Source organism: Trichosurus vulpecula, chromosome 3 (assembly GCF_011100635.1).
Source record: "Trichosurus vulpecula isolate mTriVul1 chromosome 3, mTriVul1.pri, whole genome shotgun sequence".
Classification (NCBI taxonomy): domain Eukaryota; kingdom Metazoa; phylum Chordata; class Mammalia; order Diprotodontia; family Phalangeridae; genus Trichosurus; species Trichosurus vulpecula.
In genome coordinates, this window is record NC_050575.1 from 347,279,317 (window position 1) to 347,298,186 (window position 18,870).

Below are 18,870 nucleotides of genomic sequence, written 5' to 3' on the forward strand. Positions count from 1 at the left end.
ATTAATACTTTCCTTTTGGTTTCCTTCTGTTTCACTGTGTATGCTTGGATTGGCCCATTTCATTCTTGTTCTCCTTGTATTGCATTTTTCTCCTTATCCTTTTCCTGTTGAAAGTTACTTGTTTTGTTTTTACTTTAGTACTGACAGTCCCTGTTCAGATGTTGGAGATCGTATTAGTCTGTGTCTTCCTGCACGGCCCTTCCAGGGTCAGCTCCCAAGTGCTGAGTTAACTCTGTCTCTTCTCTGAGGATTACAAACATTGATCTTGTCTCCTTGCGCGGTGACATGGAAGCAGACACTGTCTCTCATTTCTGTTCTCACAGGCCTGGGCCGGCGTTTTGATTTAGCTCCTGTTTAGTGGATCTCCTGCTAGCTTGCATCATCTTTCTGTTCACTCTTTTTGGTTGACTGTAGGCCTGCTTATGAAACCCTATGCTGGCTTCCTTGGTATGGCCCTTCTGCTGTTGGATGCCTGCCTTTTTGTTGGGCATTGTGCTGTAGCCTCTGTTTCTGACTTCTAGTTTTAATCTCTTCCATCCTGGCCCCCCTGGTTTCTGATTGGTGAACCTTTATTATTTTTAGCTTGGACCAAATATGCTACTTCCCAGCCATGTTCAAGTTGCCATGCCCCATCTTATCGATGCTCTACCTCTTAACCGGATTTCAAGCTTCCTTTGTTAGAAAGGTCATCTCAATCAGTTGCCAAACACCAAAAAGTTCCAGACACCTTGTCCATCTGTTTTCCATGCATATTAACTTTCTCAGTCAAGCCAAGAAACTGTCTTACTTGTTTTCGTTGCTATCCACAGCACTTAGTTCTCTACTTACTATTTAGTAAGGGCTTAAATACAAGCTCATTCATTCATTTATTCATTCATGTATTCATCTGAGTGGCCCTTCTCCCAGGATTCAACTATGCATTTATCTCTGACCCCTCTTTCAGAGCCCTCATGGTTTAGACTTGTTCTTCAGAGTTTTCACTTTCCTTACTGGTGTGACTCCTCTTTCAGCCTTCTCAGTTTTTCTGATTTTTTTTTTGTGGAATTCTGGAATTAGATTCAGGAGCTTTCTTCTGTTTCTCATTGGTTTCCTTTCTCATTGCTCACTCTTGGGTCTTTTTCATATACTTACTGGGGTGTCTCTGAGAACTTGGTTCCTTTGTGACTTTTGATGTTGACATCTTAGTGAGAATATCCTCCAGTTATTTAAATCTTACTCTTTTTGTAAGAAATATTTTATAGTTGTATTTGGCAGTATCAACTGACTCCCAGATATTTTGCAGTTATTTTGAGTAGAATTTTTTTATGTTGTTTCTTCTTGGTTTTTCTTAATATTTATGTATTGCTGATTTTTTGTGGCCTTTTTTTTTCTATCCTGATACTTTATTGGAAGTATTAATTGATGGAGGTTTTTTTTTTCCCTCATTCTCTTTGATTTCATTTTTTTTGAAGGGGAAGTCAGGGCAATTGGGGTTAAGTGACTTGCTTAAGGTCACACAGCTAGTAAGTGTGTCAAGTGCCTTGAGGCTGGATTTGAACTCATGTTCTTCTGACTCCAGGGCCGGTGCTGTACTCACTGTGCCACCTAGCTGCCCCCATTCTTTTTGATTTCTAAGCAAATCATCATATCGTAAGGGTTATCTATTCTACTGTTTGTTTATTCTTCTTTACTTTTGTTCTCTTATTCTTATACTAGCATTTTTAGAACAATACCAAACTATGTTATGGAGGATTGTCATCCTTGCTTTATTTCTGTATTTTTTGGAATAGCTTCTAATTATCAGTCAGTCAACAAGTACTTATTAAGTGTCTTCTATGTACCAGCTATTGCTAACACTCATTTATAATGATAAAAATAGTAACATAGCACATTAAGGTTTATAGAATGCTTTACATATAGTATCATCTTTATTCTACAATAGCAACCCTATAAGGTCGATGTCATAGGTTCCCATTTTATAGATGTGGAAACTGAGACATATAGGTTAAGTAACTTGCCTGGGGTCACCTCAGTTTCTCTCAACTTTAAATGCTAGCTATTATTATTATGAATGAGTATTATTTTTTTCCTAAGGCTTTTCCTACTTCTATTGATATAATTGTATCATTTTCTTTTCATAGGTTAGTTTCCTCATTATTGAACCATGTTTGCCTTATGAATAAATTTTCAATATACATTTTGGTGTCTTTTGCGAAAATTTCTTTTAAAATTTTCCTATCATTATTCATTAGTGACATTGGTCTTAAATTCTCATTCTGTGCTTTATCCCTCCATGATTCTGGTATTAGGACCGTGTTTCTTTTATAAAAGGAGTTTGGTAGGGGGATTTTCTTGAGAACAATATATGACACAAGTATTAATTGTTCTTTAAATATTTAATAAAATTTACCTGTTAGTCTGTACTAGGTTTCCTTCCCTACTCTTCCTTTTGTAGTTGTTTTATAACTTACTTAACTTCTTTTCTGAAAGAGGATTTCTTTTTCTAGTGTTCCTCTTTTCCTAATCATTGCATATTCTTGCTTATATTGTGTGATTTCAGCACCGTGTTTCTTTTTTTCTGTAGGTGGAGACCTTTACGATTTGCCAGGCCAGAACTGATGAAGATCTTACATGATTCAGTAGAAGATTCCTACAAACGCCTCATTTATCCTCTCCTCTGTAGAGAATACAGGTATATAGCACATGTTCTTTATTTTTATGCACAGACACACACACACACACACACACACACACACACACACACATACACACTCACATACATAGCTTATTATATAGCAATTACTCAATAATTATTTAATACGAAAAAACTGATGCATAACCATCAGCATCTTGATATGAATCCTCATTGCTCTCTTTTGGAGCTCTTAAAAATAGATCACAAAATTACTCTTACTAGATGGATTGCAGATAACTTATCTGGCAATATGTGATCATTTGAAATACTTCATCTCTAATCCTTTGGCACCAATCTAATGGTGCTCAGTAGCTAAGCTGAAGAAATGATTTTTAAAAGGAGACTTGGAAAAGAAGAAGCAGTAAAAATGAGAGATTGATAAAGGTGTTTATTAGAGATGGTTTTCAGAGGACAGAGAGCCAGAGAACATACAGAATGGGAGAAGGTGTGTTTTGTTTACAGTATGAAGAAGGAAAGATGATTATTTTCTGATTCACTTTAGTACTTCATTTTTAGGTCCAAACATCCATTTTGCATTTTTCTTTGTTAGGTTATTTTTTGTGGATCATACTCATACATACTTTAAATATTTGGATCAGGTTTACATTGGTCTTCAAGGATTCAGCTAAATTTTCATTAGCCCCGGGATATTTAGCAGCCAGTGTCATTTCGTTGGTGCACTTGGATGCCTACCTCAGAAGAATCTAGGGCTGGGAGTTTGGGAGAAGGCCATAGAAATAGAATATTTCAGTCATATATGCAGAACTATGGCCACAACTTCTTGCTGAAGTCCTTAGGCCTCTTTATTTTCATATTTTCTTTCTTAACTCAACCTAAAACTTAAATTATTTTCAAACTTCTTTTGAGTAGCTTTCCATCTTTTTCTTTCTAAATTATTCAGCAGAATTTTTCTAAGACCATATTGGAACTTAGTGTTCCTTTTGATTAAGAAAAGGAAAGAAATTTCATTTATGCACTGGTTGTGTTGGTTATACACATTTCCCATTCCCATCTTAAACCTTTAGTGAACTAGTTCAACTCTATAGTCCCTTGCACCCTTTCTTGTTTTTGATCTTACTCTTTGAAGCCCCAGTATTAAATTATTCCCACCATTCGCTGCTTTCAGTCTTGTGGTAATCAGTAGCTATAGTTTCAAGTCTCATCTTATTTTGGAAAGGTGGATGGATAATAAAAAGAATGTGAATGAAGTTAGTTTAAAATTTGATAAATTGCTTGAATGAACAATCTTCTTGTTTCTTCAGTATCATTTTAACCTGTTTATTTCCTCTTGAATTTTGCTTTTATACCACAGCAGTGCATTTCTATTTCTTAATTTATGATGTATTGTGTACTCACCCCACCCCCTGTCCCAAGTCACACGATGACTTTGTGTGAGGAGAAAATATAGAAATAAAATATTTTTTGTCTGGACCTGTGATTTTATCAGGGCAGTTAGATGGTACAGTACATAGACTGCTGAACCTGAGTTCAGATCTGGCCTCAGATACTTAGTAGCTGTGTGACTCTGGGCAAATCACTTAACCCAGTTTGTCTCCGTTTCCTCATCTATAAAATGGGTTGGAGAAGGAAATGGCAAAGCGTTTGTCATTTTTTAAAAGTATTTTCTTAAGAAAACCCCAAATGGGGTTGTCAGATATGACTGAAATGACTGAACAACAATGTGATTTTATCAATATATGGAGATTCTGATGAGAAAGTTTTCTGTCAATACAGATTTGCACTTGCATCAAGCTGCTTGGAAAAATGAAAGGTTCTGTGGCTTGCCAAAGGTCATGTAGCCAATATGAATCATAGGACTTGAACTCAGGTTGTCTTGGGCCAGGTCTCTATCCCTCCTAGGCTATCCTGCTTCTGAATAACAAAAATATACTTGAACTAATTTTTGGGTTTGGTGTTTCTCTCGATAAATCCATTTGTTCCAATAGAAGCTCTGGAAGAGTAATTGTGTCAAATCATTTTTGATCTTTTCTAGAATTGTTGATTGGAAAGAAAAAATACTAACAATTTTTTTTTGATGGGTGTGTGCCTTCTAAGATCAAAACTCACATCAGATGCGGAGAAGGAATCAATCATGATGTTTGGAAGAAACCTCAGACAGCTGCTTTTAACAAGCCCTGTTCCAGGGCGAACCTTGATGGGAGTGGATCCTGGATACAAGCATGGTTGCAAGTTAGCTATTATTTCTCCTACCAGTGAGTACCTCTCTTAATATTTCCTGTGAATAATTAAGATAGATTAAAATAATTACATTTTAGCTGAGAGTTTTGTATTGTTATAAATATTCACTTTTTTCTCTCCTCAAGGCTCCTAAAACTCCTAGAGGATAAGCATCATGATTGTTTAATATTGGTTAATTAAAGTTTTCTTTTTTCCTCACTTTTTTCTTTTCTTTTCTTATTTTTTTTTAAATTATTGTTTATTTATTTACTATTCTTAGTTTTCAGCATTGATTTTCAGAAGAGTTTGTATTACAAATTTTCTCCCCATTTCTACCCTCCTCCCACTCCAATATGGCATATATTCTGATTGCCCTGTTCCCCAGTCATTCCCCCTTTCTGTCACCCCACTCTCCCCCACCCCATCCCCTTTTCCCTTACTTTCTTGTAGGGCAAGATAGATTTCTATGCCCCATTGCCTGTATATCTTATTTCCTAGTTGCATGGGAAAACTTTTTATTTTTTTTTTGAACATCTGCTTTTAAAACTAAGTTCAAATTTCTCTTCCCTCTTTCCTCCCCTCCCACCCTCCCTAAGAAGGCAAGCAATTCAACATAGGCCACATGTATCATTATGCAAAACCCTTCCACAATACTGATGTTGTGAAAGACTAACTATATTTTGCTCCTTCCTATCCTATCCCCATTTATTCAATTTCCTCCCTTGACCCTGTCCCTTTTTGAAAGTGTTTGCTTTTGATTACCTCCTCCCCCATCTGCCCTCCCTTCTATCATCCCCCCTTTTTTATCTCCTTCCTCTTTCTTTCCTGTGGGGTAAGGTACCCAATTGAGTGTGTATGTTATTCCCTCCTCAGGTCAAATCCAGTGAGAGCAAGATTCACTCATTCCCCCTCACCAGCCCCCTCTTCCCTTCCTACAGAACTGTTTTTTCTTGCCACTTTTATGTGAGATAATTTACCACATTCTATTTCTCCCTTTCTCCCTCTCTCAATATATTCCTCTCTCATCCCTTAATTTGATTTTATGTTTTTAGATATCATCCCTTCCTATTCAACTCACCCTGTGCCTTCTGTCTATATATATATATATATATATATATATATATATATATATATATATATATAATATATATATATATGTACACACACACACACATATATATATATACACACACATATATATGTATGTATGTATGTATGTATGTATATTCCCTTTAGCCACCCTAATACTGAGGTCTCATGAATTATACACATCATCTTTCCATGTAGGAATGTAAACAAAACAGTTCAACTTTAGAGTAGGTCCCTTATGATTTCTGTTTCTTGTTTACCTTTTCATGCTTCTCTTGATTCTTGTGTTTGAAAGTCAGATTTTCTATTCAGCTCTGGTCTTTTCACTGAGAAAGCTTGAAAGTCCTCTATTTTATTGAAAGTTCATATTTTGCCTTGGAGCATGATACTCAGTTTTGCTGGGTAGGTGATTCTTGGTTTTAATCCTAGCTCCATTGACCTCTGGAATACCATATTACAAGCCCTTCAGTCCCTTAATGTAGAAGCTGCTTGATCTTGTATTATCCTGATTGTGTTTCCACAATACTCAATTAGTTTCTTTCTGGGTGCTTGCAGTATTTTCTCCTTGATCTGGGAGCTCTGGAATTTGGCAACAATATTCCTAGGAGTTTTCTTTTTGGGATCTTTTTCAAGAGGCCATTGGTGGATTCTTTCAATTTCTATTTTACCCTCTGGTTCTAGAATATCAGGGTAGTTCTCCTTGATAATTTCTTGAAAGTTGATATCTAGGCTCTTTTTTTGATCATGGCTTTCAGGTAGTCCAATAATTTTTAAATTATCTCTCCTGGATCTATTTTCTAGGTCAGTGGTTTTTCCAAGGAGATATTTGACATTGTCTTCCATTTTTTCATTCCTTTGGTTCTGTTTTATAATATCTTGATTTCTCATCAAGTCACTAGCTTCCACTTGCTCCAATCTAATTTTTAAGGTAGTATTTTCTTAAGTGGTTTTTTGGACCTCCTTTTCCATTTGGCTAATTCTGCATTTCAAGGCATTCTTCTCCTCATTGGTTTTTTGGAGCTCTTTTGACATTTGGGTTAGTCTATTTTTTAACGTGTTGTTTTCTTCAATGTTTTTTTCAGTATTTTTTTGGGTCTCCTTTAGCAAGTAATTGACTTGTTTTTCATGGGTTTCTCATATCACTGTCATTTTTTTCCCAGTTTTTCCTGTACTTCTCTAACTTGCTTTTCCAAATCCTTTTTGAACTCTTCCATGGCCTGAGACCAGTTCATGTTTTTCTTGGAGCTTTTTGATGTAGGCTCTTTGATTTTGTTGACTTCTTCTGGCTGTATGTTTTGGTCTTTTTTTGTCACCAAAGAAAGATTCCAAAGTCTGAGTGTGAATCTGGGTCTGTTTTTGCTGCCTGGCCATGTTACCAGGCAACTACTTGATGCTTGAGCTTTTTGTCAGGGTACAACTGCTTGTAGAGTAGAGAGTACTTTGCTCCAAGCTTGAAAGGCTGCGCTGTTGTTTTCAGAGCTATTTCTACACAGCAAGCTCTGCCACACCAGCGTTCCTTTTCCCCCCCAGAACCGCCAGCCTGGACCGTGACTCAGATCTAAGCAGGCTCTGCACTCCCGCTCTGATCTGCCACTTAATTCCTCCCACTGAGTGGGCCTGGGGCGGGAAACAACTGCAGCTGTAGTTCTGTAGCTGCACCACCTCCGCTACCCCTGGGGGGGTGGCCTAACCACGAATCCCTGCAGTTTTTCCTTCTGACTTCTGCTGTCTTTGGTCTTTGTGGGTTGAGAAGTCTGGTAACTGCCACAGCTCACTGATTCAGGGCCCTAGGGCCTGTTCCTGCCCAGCTCCTGGTCTGGTTGGTCTGGGCCCAGCCCACGCTGAGCTCTGCTCCGCTCCGCTGCCAGTGATAGACCTTACCCAGTGACCATCCAGGCTGTCGTGCGCTGGAGCCCTGCTTCCCTCTGCTTTCTCGTGGGTTCTGCAGCCCCAGAATTTGTTCAGAGCCATTTTTTGTCAGTGTTTGAAGGGTCCACGGGGAGAGCTTTAGGCAAGTCCCTGCTTTCCAGCCACCATCTTGGCTCAGCGCCCCCCTCACTTCTTTTCTTCATTTACCTGGAGATGTTTAGCATTAATGGGTCATTTTTATTTCTTACTGTATTCAAAGGTGGTATACTTTCACAAGGTTTTGTTATGTATGTTTATTTTTGCATGGTGATAAGTAAAGGAGACTGGAGTTGAGTCATAGCTTGTCATTGATTTTCTAATGGTTTATTTAAAGTGAAGAATTGGAAAGAAGGCAAACTGAATATTTTATTTCATGATAGGCATTGTTAATTAAAAAAATTCATAACCTTCAGCTAAGGAACTAGTTTTGGATTCAGGATGAACTCTTAAAGTCTTACTATAGTATATGAATTATTTGAGAACACTTTTCAGTGACTGTTAGAGATATAGTATCTGTTGATGCAAGTGAAGTGAAGTGTTTCAAGGATTTTTCAAGTTCACTATGGAACAGGATCAGTCCTACTAAAGCTCAAAGGAAAGCATTCTGAAACAAAAAAACAGACTTAAAAAAGAACAGCCTAATCCAAAGAAAGCAAGCATGATACTTCAAAGGTATCTTACAGCTGTGAAGGCGTTAATATTGATACCTCTACAGAATGGCATAAACTTCTTAAAGTTGGAAGAACCAGTAAAAAATAAACAACTGATAACCAGTGTTTTGAAGATAAAATGCTTTGTTCTTGGCAAGGACTAGAGGTGGAAAACGCCTGTTTTCACTGGTGAAACTCACTTTTTCATTCAAGGATATACCAAAACTGTAGTCCAAATGAATCTGTAGAATATCTACCCTGCCAAAATGTATTGAGGATTTTGTTTTTCTTTTTTTACTTCCAATGGGCCTTGAAGTTTTATCCCCATTGAAGGAATGATGAACTCTCATAAATATATTGATATATGTAGAAACTGAATTTTGCCACAATTACAGCAGTCCTCATTTCTGGGTGGAATACTATGATACAGGTGTTGCACCATGCCACAAAGGTCAGGAAGGATTAAAGAAATGTATTTAAGTGAAAAAAATAAATATACTTCAGTTGCCTAGGAAATTACCTGGTTTGAATTCCATTGAAAAACTGGGATATTTTCAAGGATAGATTTGGGAAAATGGACTGTCCTTCAAAAGTATGCTTAATGTCTGTTTTGATGAAATATGGTTTCATGATGAAGAATCAGAGAATATGCATCAGAATCTTGTGAACTCAATGCTAAATTGTTTAAAATGCAAGTGATTGAAGCAGTGGAAAGGAAAAAAAAAACATTACTTCAGTAGAAATTCAATGCCAATTTTCCCAAGATTACTTATATCTCCCATGACTGTCCCATGTCTTTTCTAAAGATGTTTGAAGAATAAATGAAAAAATAGTGGAAAACTAATCAGTTATTCATAGTAGACAACTGAAACTTCCACAGTCTTAAATCTATTTTAATCATCTGCAAGTTTAATAAATAGTGAAAATAACTCATATCTTTTGACTTTTGCATGCAAAAGAGTAAAATCATCAACAATCATTGATTAAATGTTTACTATATTACTGGCACTGTGCTAAGTACTGGAGATACTTAGATTAAAAATGGAACATTTTCTACCCCTGAGGAACTTGCATTCTAGTCAGAGAAGAAATATATATTTATAAATATATATATATAAAAATAAATGCATGGTAATCAAGGATTCAGGAGCAGCAATGTGGTTCAGTGGATAAAGTGCCAGGCCTGCAGTCAGGAAACTCATCTTCTTGAGTTAAGATCTCACCTCAGACATTCTCAGTTGAGAGAAGAGGACAGATGCAGAGATGTTGTGGAAGTAGTAAGGGACCCGAAGTGAGGTATGGATCCACAATTTAAGAAGTGCTGAAGGGATCATGAGTGGAAAAAGTTTAAGAAGCCATGGTCTAGGTGAGAGGTGATGAGGGCTTGAAGCTAGAGTAGAGATTGTGTGGGTGGGTGGAGAGAAGAGGATGAAAGATAAAGTTATGGTGAAGGTAGAATTGAAAGGAGTTGGCAGTAATAGGAGATAGAGGTATGAAGAAGGAAGAATTGTCAAAGATGATTTCTAGGTTGTAAACCTGTTCTACTGAAAAGATGGTGGAGTCCTTAGCAGAAACTGAACAGTATAGATGAGAGATGGTTTTTTGGGGAAAGATAATGAATTCTGTTTTGGACATGTGATTTATGATACAGGTCATTGAGATGCTGATGACTAGGAAGAAGTTGTACAGGAGTGGAGTTAAAGGGAGATATTAGGATTGGATATATAGAGTCATCTGCTTAGAGACAATATTCCAATGCAGGATAGCTGATGAAATCACCAGGTTAGAATCTGTAGAGAAAAAGAGAGGAGATGGTTTAGGACAAGGCATTTGAAGTTACCTACTCTTGGTGGGAGAAGGGTGATGATGCCACAAAGTAGACTGAGAAGGTGGGGTCCGAGAGTGTCCAATAGAATGAGGACTAAGAAAAGACTGTTAATTTAGCCCTTAAGAGATTGTTGGTAGTCTTTAGAGAGAGTAGTTTCAGTCAGATAATCTGGTTGAAAGCCATAAATGGGAGGGTAGAATGGCTTTCCAAGGGGAAAAAAAAGATACGAATAATAGTTTCAGGGAGGTCATGTGAACACCTGGCCAATTTTCTGAGCAGCAAAGAAAGAGCCCATGGATAAGGAAAGATTGAATGTTAGAGAAAGTCCTGGAAGTAAGTGGTTGAAGGGGCAAGCTCCTGGTAGAAAAAGAAGGGGTTTTATTTAGGAGCACAAGGTAAAGGGTTAGCAGGGAGAAGTCCTACCTCTTCGTGGATTCAAGAGCTAAGGATGAAAAAGTTGGGGATGGTGTTGAAGAGTTTTGAGTCATGGAGTAGGGGAGAGGTCGGAGTTTGTGATGGATGATCTTGGGTTGTTTTTTTTTTTTCCAGTTAAAGGGGAAAGCAAAGTCTTCTCATTTTACTACCACTCATAATCTTTTCCTATTCTGCTTTATAAAAATTTCCAAAGGAGTTTATATTCAATACCAGTATTTTCTTTGGTTGCTATGTCTCTCCATTTGAAAAGGAGATCAAATGTTTTCTGGCTGAGTTAACTTCTGAACTCCTTTAATTTCTCTGTTGTATTGATAGCTATACTCAGCTTACAGTTCCATAGGAAATGCTATTAGTCTTTGACACAGTCTGACTGCTTCATTATCCATTTTGCAACTTCGTGTGGGCCCATAATTTTTTTTGAATTGGCCAGACTGAAGTTATTTTTAATTACAATGTCTTCATTTCATCTTTATTTTTCTGATATTGGTATTGATTTTGTTCTTCGTTCTAACAAGTTGATGGTCTGTTTGTACACAGATATAATTCAGATATAACTTAAACAGTAGTAACTAGTTGTTTTCCAAGTCTGGTTTTGCCTTTCTTTGTATCCCCCAGTGCTTAGCATAGTGCCTGGCACATAGTAAGCATTTAAAAGGTGCTTCTTGACTTGAGTTCATATATAAGAAAATAGCTATGTAACCTCTTAGAACCTCAGTTTCCTCATTTCTAAAATGAAGATAATAATTGCTCAATAATTTCTCAAGAGTTATTGTCTAGATCAAATGAAATAATAAGTATCCTGAAAACATTAAAGAATCATGTAAATTTTTTGGATGCTGTTTGTTACAAGTTAAATTTACCACCTCCTAAGATCTTCTTGAAGAAAATGTGCATCATGTATAGGGGGGGCTTCTGTGTAATTCACAAACCCTCGGTCTTTTTTTTGTTACTCCTGAGACACATTTTCCATTTTTTTGCATTCCTCCCTTATGCCAAATTTTCTATTAAAATCACTGAGTACTAAAGTATATGTTTACTTAATTTGTAGAATATTATGCATTTTACTTCATTCTTCAAAGAATTTATCTTCTCATCCTCCATAATAATTGTGAGTGGAAAAACCTGAAGTTATCTTTAGAATGGTTTTTTTTCCCTCAAGTTCATCTTGGACACTACAATTCAGAATGATCCAGCAAACATAAAATAATGTTTTTATTGTCTTTGAATGTATGCTAAAACCAAGGCTGTGAACTACTTTAATTATCTTTCCAAGGAGAACTAGTGAGAAAATATTATTTTGGCCACAATTTTCTATTTTGTTTTGGTGTCATTTGTAGTGAAGATTTCAAATTGACTTTGCTCAGACCCACAGTAGTATGTTGTTTGTCATTTTATAAGGATTTTACATTTTGAAGACTGCATTTATTTTGGAACTATGTCCAAAAAAGTATAGAATTGTGCATACCCTCTGATCCAGCAATACCACCATTAGATCTGTACCCCAAAGAAATCAAAGAAAAAGGAAAAGGACCTATATGTACCAAAATATTTATAGCAGCTCTTTTTTTGGTGGCAAAGAATTAGAAATTAAGGGGATGCCCATTGCTTGGGGAAAGGCTGAATAAATTTTAGTATATGATTGTGATAAATACTACTATGCTATAAGAAATGTTGAGCAGGATGCTTGCAGAATAACCTGGGAGGACATACATGAACTGATGCAAAGTGAAATGAGCAGAACCAGAAAAACATTGTACATAGCACTAGTAATATTGTATGATAATCAGCTGTGAATGACTTAGCTATTCTCATCAATACAGTGATTCAAAACAATTCTAAAGGCCTTGTGATGAAAAATGCTCTCCACCTCCATAGAAAGAACTGGTGGAGTCTGAGTGCCGATTGAAGCATATTTTTTTTTGTTGTTGCCTGCATTTTCTTTTGCAACTTAGCTAATATGGAAATGTTTCATGGGACTGTACATATATAATCTATGCCAAATTGCTTGCCTTTTCAAGGAAGGGAGAGAGGGAGGGAAAGAATATGGAACTCAAAGTTTAAAAGAGAATGTTAAAAATTTTTGTTCACATGTAATTAAGAAATGAAAAGTAAATGTAAAAACCTGCAGTTAAATTAACACACACATGCGCGCACACGCACACACACTCACACACAGTCTAAAAACTTTATTCTTAGCACCTTTTGCCCTCTTTTCTGCCATTACATCCCTGCAGAAGCAGAAGATGATTGCCTAAGAATTCATACTATTTTAAATGTTTCTTGGTTTCTTGAATTGTCATAGCCAAATAAGTTAACACCAAGTAGCTAGAACACTCACCCATACATCTTTCTGTACTTAGTGGTTCTTGGAATATAGGAGGAAGTTATTGTGTAATGTTGTTTCTGTGACAACAACCCAAAGTGAACAGGGATATTCTGATTTACTAAATGCAATTCAAATTCTTTTTAAATGGACAGTTAAAACATTCCCCTTTCCCTCTAAAACTTTCCAGATTTTAAGCTTGAATCTAGTCAAATTGATAGTGTCTTTGATATTCTAAATTCTAATCAAATGGTTTTCATTTTTTATTTCTCTAAGGTCAGATACTTCATACTGATGTTGTCTACTTGCATTCAGGACAAGGATTCCGAGAAGCAGAGAAGATAAAAAGGCTGTTGCTGAATTTTAAGTATGAAAATAACTTTCTGAGTACTTCTGTAGCTTATTCAACTAGAAAAGTCCATAAAGCTGTTAGTGTAAAAGGGGGAAGAGCCTTCATTTAAGTGGAGAGAAGGCATTGCAAACAAGCCATGTTTCAAGAGAGAAGTATATTTGGAAACTCAAAGAAAATATTTTTGTTTACCAAAGGTGGAATGGTATCTAGTAGCTTACTCATTTCATTCTTCTATTTAAGCTTTTCTCATGTATTTATTAAGCAATAGATTCATTGTACCCCAGGTCATAGGAGTTCCTTGAAAACATGGCTAGTCATGTGATTAGCCATGAAGTTCCTGTTGTGCTTTTTCAGTGCTTTGCTTCATGAGAGGTGTTCTTTTTTGAGTGTCACTAGTAACAAGTGTCGTGTTATATTGATATTTGTTAGTGTTATGACCACAAGTATTTGGCAGGAGAAATATTGTATAAAATGCTGTGTATCACCATGAACATCTGGAAAATAAATATAAGACAGAAACATTTCTTGGAGTTACAGGATCTTCAGTTGAGAAGAGATTTTGAGAAATCATCTGGTCCATCCCTTTGTTGCTAGTTGTGACCATCTTAGATTAAAAAATTTTTCTTAGTTGTGTTAGGACCTTGATAGACATTGAACATTTGGGATTAGTCTTGAATTCTTGGGCTAAGTGACATTTTTATGTTTTTCTTAGTTTAACACCATGTAATATCATTTGCTTCCAAGCTCTAGTTTGGCAGCATTTTAATGACCATTTCTTTTAATGGTGTCAAATATCCAAGGCAAAAGAAAATCTAATTATGCTGGGAACATGGGGCATGTGGGTAAAAATATCTCTTTTTCTTTATCATCATCATCATCATCATTTTTCAGTTGGAGGAAAACTTTATTTGAATGCTTCCTTTTAACTGGAATGAAATAAAGCATAGGTTGCCAGGTTATGTGCCAAAACACAGGTACCCATTAAAGAGTATCTGCTTTGAAATGCAGAATTCTCATTGCTGATTGTCAAGGTATAATCTTAGTTTGCTACTTCAGTGAGACTTTTTTTTTTCCTTTTAAAGCTGCAGCACTGTAGTGATTGGAAATGGGACTGCCTGCCGTGAAACAGAAGCTTACTTTGCAGACCTGATAATGAAAAAATATTTTGCACCACTAGATGTTGTTTACTGGTAAGGATGTTTTAGGATTTCTTTCAGAATATATTTTGGTAGTGGTTGTGACTTTTATGACTGCTTCTGGCATCTTCCTTTTCCCTCATTTTTTTGTGTCTACCCTTTTTATTTGACTGGGTATTCCCTGAGTTAGAGGTTCTTCTGAAGACATTGGTATGGCTGTTAGTTGCTGTCCTAAGTAACATGATAAGGCCAAAGGTGTTGCCTAGTATGCTGTGTGACAGCAGAGGTGAAGTCAGAGTATTTCTTAGAATAGCTGAGGCGGCAAAAAATCCAGATTCCTTGAGCTCATAACAGAAATTAAGGCTGGAATTACCTTCGTCCAACATAAGTAGTGAGGAATTCGAGGAAATATAGATTGTGGTTGCTAAATCTGTTTTTCTCAAAGTCTTGACTTGTGTGGCTTTGATACGCTTTATAAGTTAATAGTAAAGTAATACTTTAAAGAAGTCCTTTTGTTGGGTTCTCATTTGTCCTTTTATCAGATTCTGTTTAAATCAAAATCCAAAAATCTTTAGACAGGATATAAACTGTTAATTTATTTAACAGTATACACACATGAACATCAAGTAGAAATGATGAATAGATTTGTGGGATTAGATCTGGTAGGTAGAGTATCTGAAGAACTATGGACAGAGGTTTGCAGTATTGTATAGGAGGCAGTAACAAAAAACATTCCAAAGAAAAAGAAGAGCAAGAAAGCAAAATGTCTGTCTGATGAGGCATTACAAATAGCTAAGGAAAGTGAAAGTAAAGGAAAAAGGGAAAGATATACCCAGCTTAGAGCAGAATTCCAGAGAATAGCAAGGAGAGATAAGAATGTTCTCTGAAATGAGCAACACAGAGAAATAGAAGAAAACAATAGAATGGGAAAGATAAGAGAGCTCTTCAAGAAAATTAGAGCTGTCAAAGGAATATTTCATGCAAAAATGAGCATGATAAAAGACAAAAATGGTAGGGACTTAACAGAAGTAGAAGAGATAAAGAAGAGGTGGAAAGAATATATAGGGGAACTATACAAGAAAGTTTTTTAACATCACTGTTAACCATATTGGCACAATTAACAATCTAGAACCAGACATCCTGGAGAATGAAGTCAAATGGGCCTTAAGGCTAGTTGATGTGATGAAATTCCGGCTGAGCTATTTAAAACCCTAACAGATGATACTGTTGAAGTGCTGTACTCTGTATGCTGGCAGATTTGGAAAACTCAACATTGGCCGTTTGATTAGAAAAAGATCAGTTTAGATCCCAGTCCTCAGGAAGTGCCATGCCATGGAATGTTAAAAATACTGAGTGTGCTCATTTCACATGCCAGCAAGGTTATACTTATGATTTTGCAAAGTAGGCCTCAGCAATATATGAATTGAGAATTACCAGAAGGGCAAGTTGGTTTTCAAAGAGGCAGAGGAATTAGAGACCAAATTGTCAACAGCACTGGATTATGGAGAAAGGAAAGGAGTTCCAGAAAAATATCTACTTTTTTCATTGACAACACTAAAGCCTTTGACTGTGTGGATTACAACCAAAAGTGGCAAGTTCTCAAAGAGATGGGAGTACCAGATCATCTTGTCTCCTGAGTAATCTATATGTGGGCCAAGAAGAAACAGAATTAAACATGGAACAACTGATTGGTGCAAGATTGGAAAAGGACTACAAGGCTGTACCTTGTTTATTTAACTTACGACCAGAGTATATCATATGAAATGCCGGGCTGGATGAATGAAAAGCTAGAATTGAGGTTGCTGGGAGAAATATCAGCAATCTCAGATATACAGACACTATTGATCTAATGACAGGAAATGAAGAATAATTAAGAAGCTTCTTGATGAGGGTGGAAGAGGAGAGTGCAAAAATTGGCTTGAAGCTTAACATCAAAAAAACTAAGATCTTAGCGACTGGTTTCATCATTGCCTGGCAAATGGAGAAAGAAGAAATGGAAGCAATGTCAGATTTTATATTCTTGGACTTAAAATCACTGCACACATTGACTGGAGCCATGAAATTTAAAAGACGCTTGCTCCTTGGAAGGAAAGCTATGACAAATCTGGACAACATACTAAAAACAGAGACATCCTCTTGCCCACAAAGGTCCGTATAGTTAAAGCTGTGGTTTTTCTAGTAGCAGTGTATGACTGTGGGAATTGGACTATATGGAGAGCTGAGCACTGCAGAATTGATGCTTTCAACTTTTGTTGCTGGGGAAATATTTTGAGAGTCTCTTGAATGACAAGGAGATCAAATCAGTCAATGTTTAAAGAGATTAATTCAGACTACCCACTGGAAGGTCAAATACTGAAACTGAACCTTAAATACTTAGGCCACATAATGAGAAGATAGGACTCATTGGAAAAGACCCTGATGTTGGGAAAGATCAAAGACAAAGGGACAGCAGAGGATGAGATGGATAGATAATGTCCTGGAAGCAATGGACATGAGCTTGAACAGACTTTGGGATATAGTGGAATATAGTAGGGCCTGCTGTGCTCTGTTCACAGAGATAAGATCGAACAACTAAACAACAATATACACACATTACAGATACTACTTGAAAAAATGTTCAGTTTCTCTAGGAACCAAAGAAATTCTTAGTAGAACAACTGTGTAATACTATGTCAGATCTACCAGAATGGGAAAAATGACACTGACAAAACTCAGTGTTGATAGGATTGTGGAGAAAGTCTTGTAAGTAGAGTACAAAATTGGTGTATTTTTTTTTTTTTTGGCTAGTAATCTGTCAGTGCACTGTAAGAATTAGGGAACTCATTAAACCCTTTGACCCAATAATACCATTACTGGGAATGTACACTAAGAAAATTATGAAAAAAGCTAAGTTAGCTGTTTGGTGATCTGTATAGTGACATTATTTTAAATTATGAGGAAATAGTCTTAATGCACAATTGATAAACAAAGCTTTAAGGTATAAATAGAGTGGTGGTGTCCTATAATGCAGATGTGAATTAAAATATGAAGACTATAAAGAAATATAAAAATAGTTATTATTTTTGGTAAGAAGTTTGGATTATTTTGTTTGTTCAGTGCATTTGTAAATTTTTCCATCCCTATGTTATAGATACATGTTTTCCTTAGTATTTTAATTGTGAGAATTTGCATAATGTTTTGTTTTTCATTTTTTTGGGGGGAAGATAATAGGGTCTTTTCAAGAATAACAGTGAAAGAAAATTGCTTTGAAATGTGTACCTCTTTGAGATATTTGACCCTTAGAGTTTTGATTCCTACTCAGAAGCTCTTTTGTACAAATGTGCAACACAGTGAACCTTCCAAAATACCAAGAATGGAAAAAAATTTATATTTGATAAATTATTGATTAAAGTATTGACCAAATTGTTCAGTTATTCTGTAATTGAATTAATTGGTTCAAGAACTTGCTTTTGGCAAATGAAGTATATTTTTATATGCTTAAAATATGGTTGGGAGAGTGGTGGAAAGGGGAGTAGAAAGTGCTAAGAATAATAGTTTTTAGGCAGTCCATAAACTTTAACTTGGCTCTTGGTACTCTAAAATGTTTGTTCAGTGACAAATGAGTGAACATATTCCTGGAAGAATTAATTTATAGATAGCTTGACATTCTTATTATATACAAAACCAGAAAGAAAAAGAAATTTGCAACTAAATGGAAGGAATGTTTCCAAGTTCTCTTTGGGAGAGGTAAATGAAGGAATTAACTGAGTTGGTTTTCTCTTGTACCCAGAAGCAACAATAAACATTTTTTTGGGGAATTTGTTTATCTCCTATTGCAATACCTATCATGAGTTATTTGTAAACGGACCAACTTACAAATAATTGTACCCTGTATATCATTGTCTCTTGTGGAGTTTGAAGACGTAGAGAAATTCCATGAAGAACTCAATGAGACCCTTCCAATTAAATAAACATATTCTTTGATGTGTGATTCAGTGCATAGGTGGGAATAAGTGAAGATGGTGAGAAATATATTGGGGAAAACACAGATCAGGAAAAAGGAGTGGGAGAGGCCAAGGACCTGTACACTATAGGGAAGCTCGATGCATACATATCATGAGAACTTTTTTGGGGAAAATAATTTTCAGGCATTGGCCATTGTCCCAAACCAAAGCTACTCACCCTTTCCACTGTACTCTCTGGAAAGTTTGTTCCATAGGTTTCAGACTTGCTTTCACGATATATCTTTTGGCTTTCACTGAGACCTCGCTCTTTGCTGATGATAGAACCTCCTTGTGTGTCCTTTCCAGCACTGGCT

At 36.3% G+C, this 18,870-nt stretch overlaps 1 protein-coding gene across 4 annotated transcripts in view; it reads left to right on the forward strand.

Annotated features, from left to right (window-relative positions):
* The window catches only part of SRBD1 (S1 RNA binding domain 1), a 345,104-nt gene that overhangs the window by 87,678 nt on the left and 238,556 nt on the right, over positions 1 to 18,870 (forward strand). For all 4 annotated transcript variants that reach the window (XM_036752226.1, XM_036752227.1, XM_036752228.1 and 1 more), the window contains 4 exons: positions 2,564 to 2,671; positions 4,730 to 4,887; positions 13,362 to 13,452; positions 14,520 to 14,627. In XM_036752226.1, the coding sequence (XP_036608121.1) occupies positions 2,564 to 2,671; positions 4,730 to 4,887; positions 13,362 to 13,452; positions 14,520 to 14,627 (465 nt within the window). The remainder of the gene's footprint in view (positions 1 to 2,563; positions 2,672 to 4,729; positions 4,888 to 13,361; positions 13,453 to 14,519; positions 14,628 to 18,870) is intronic.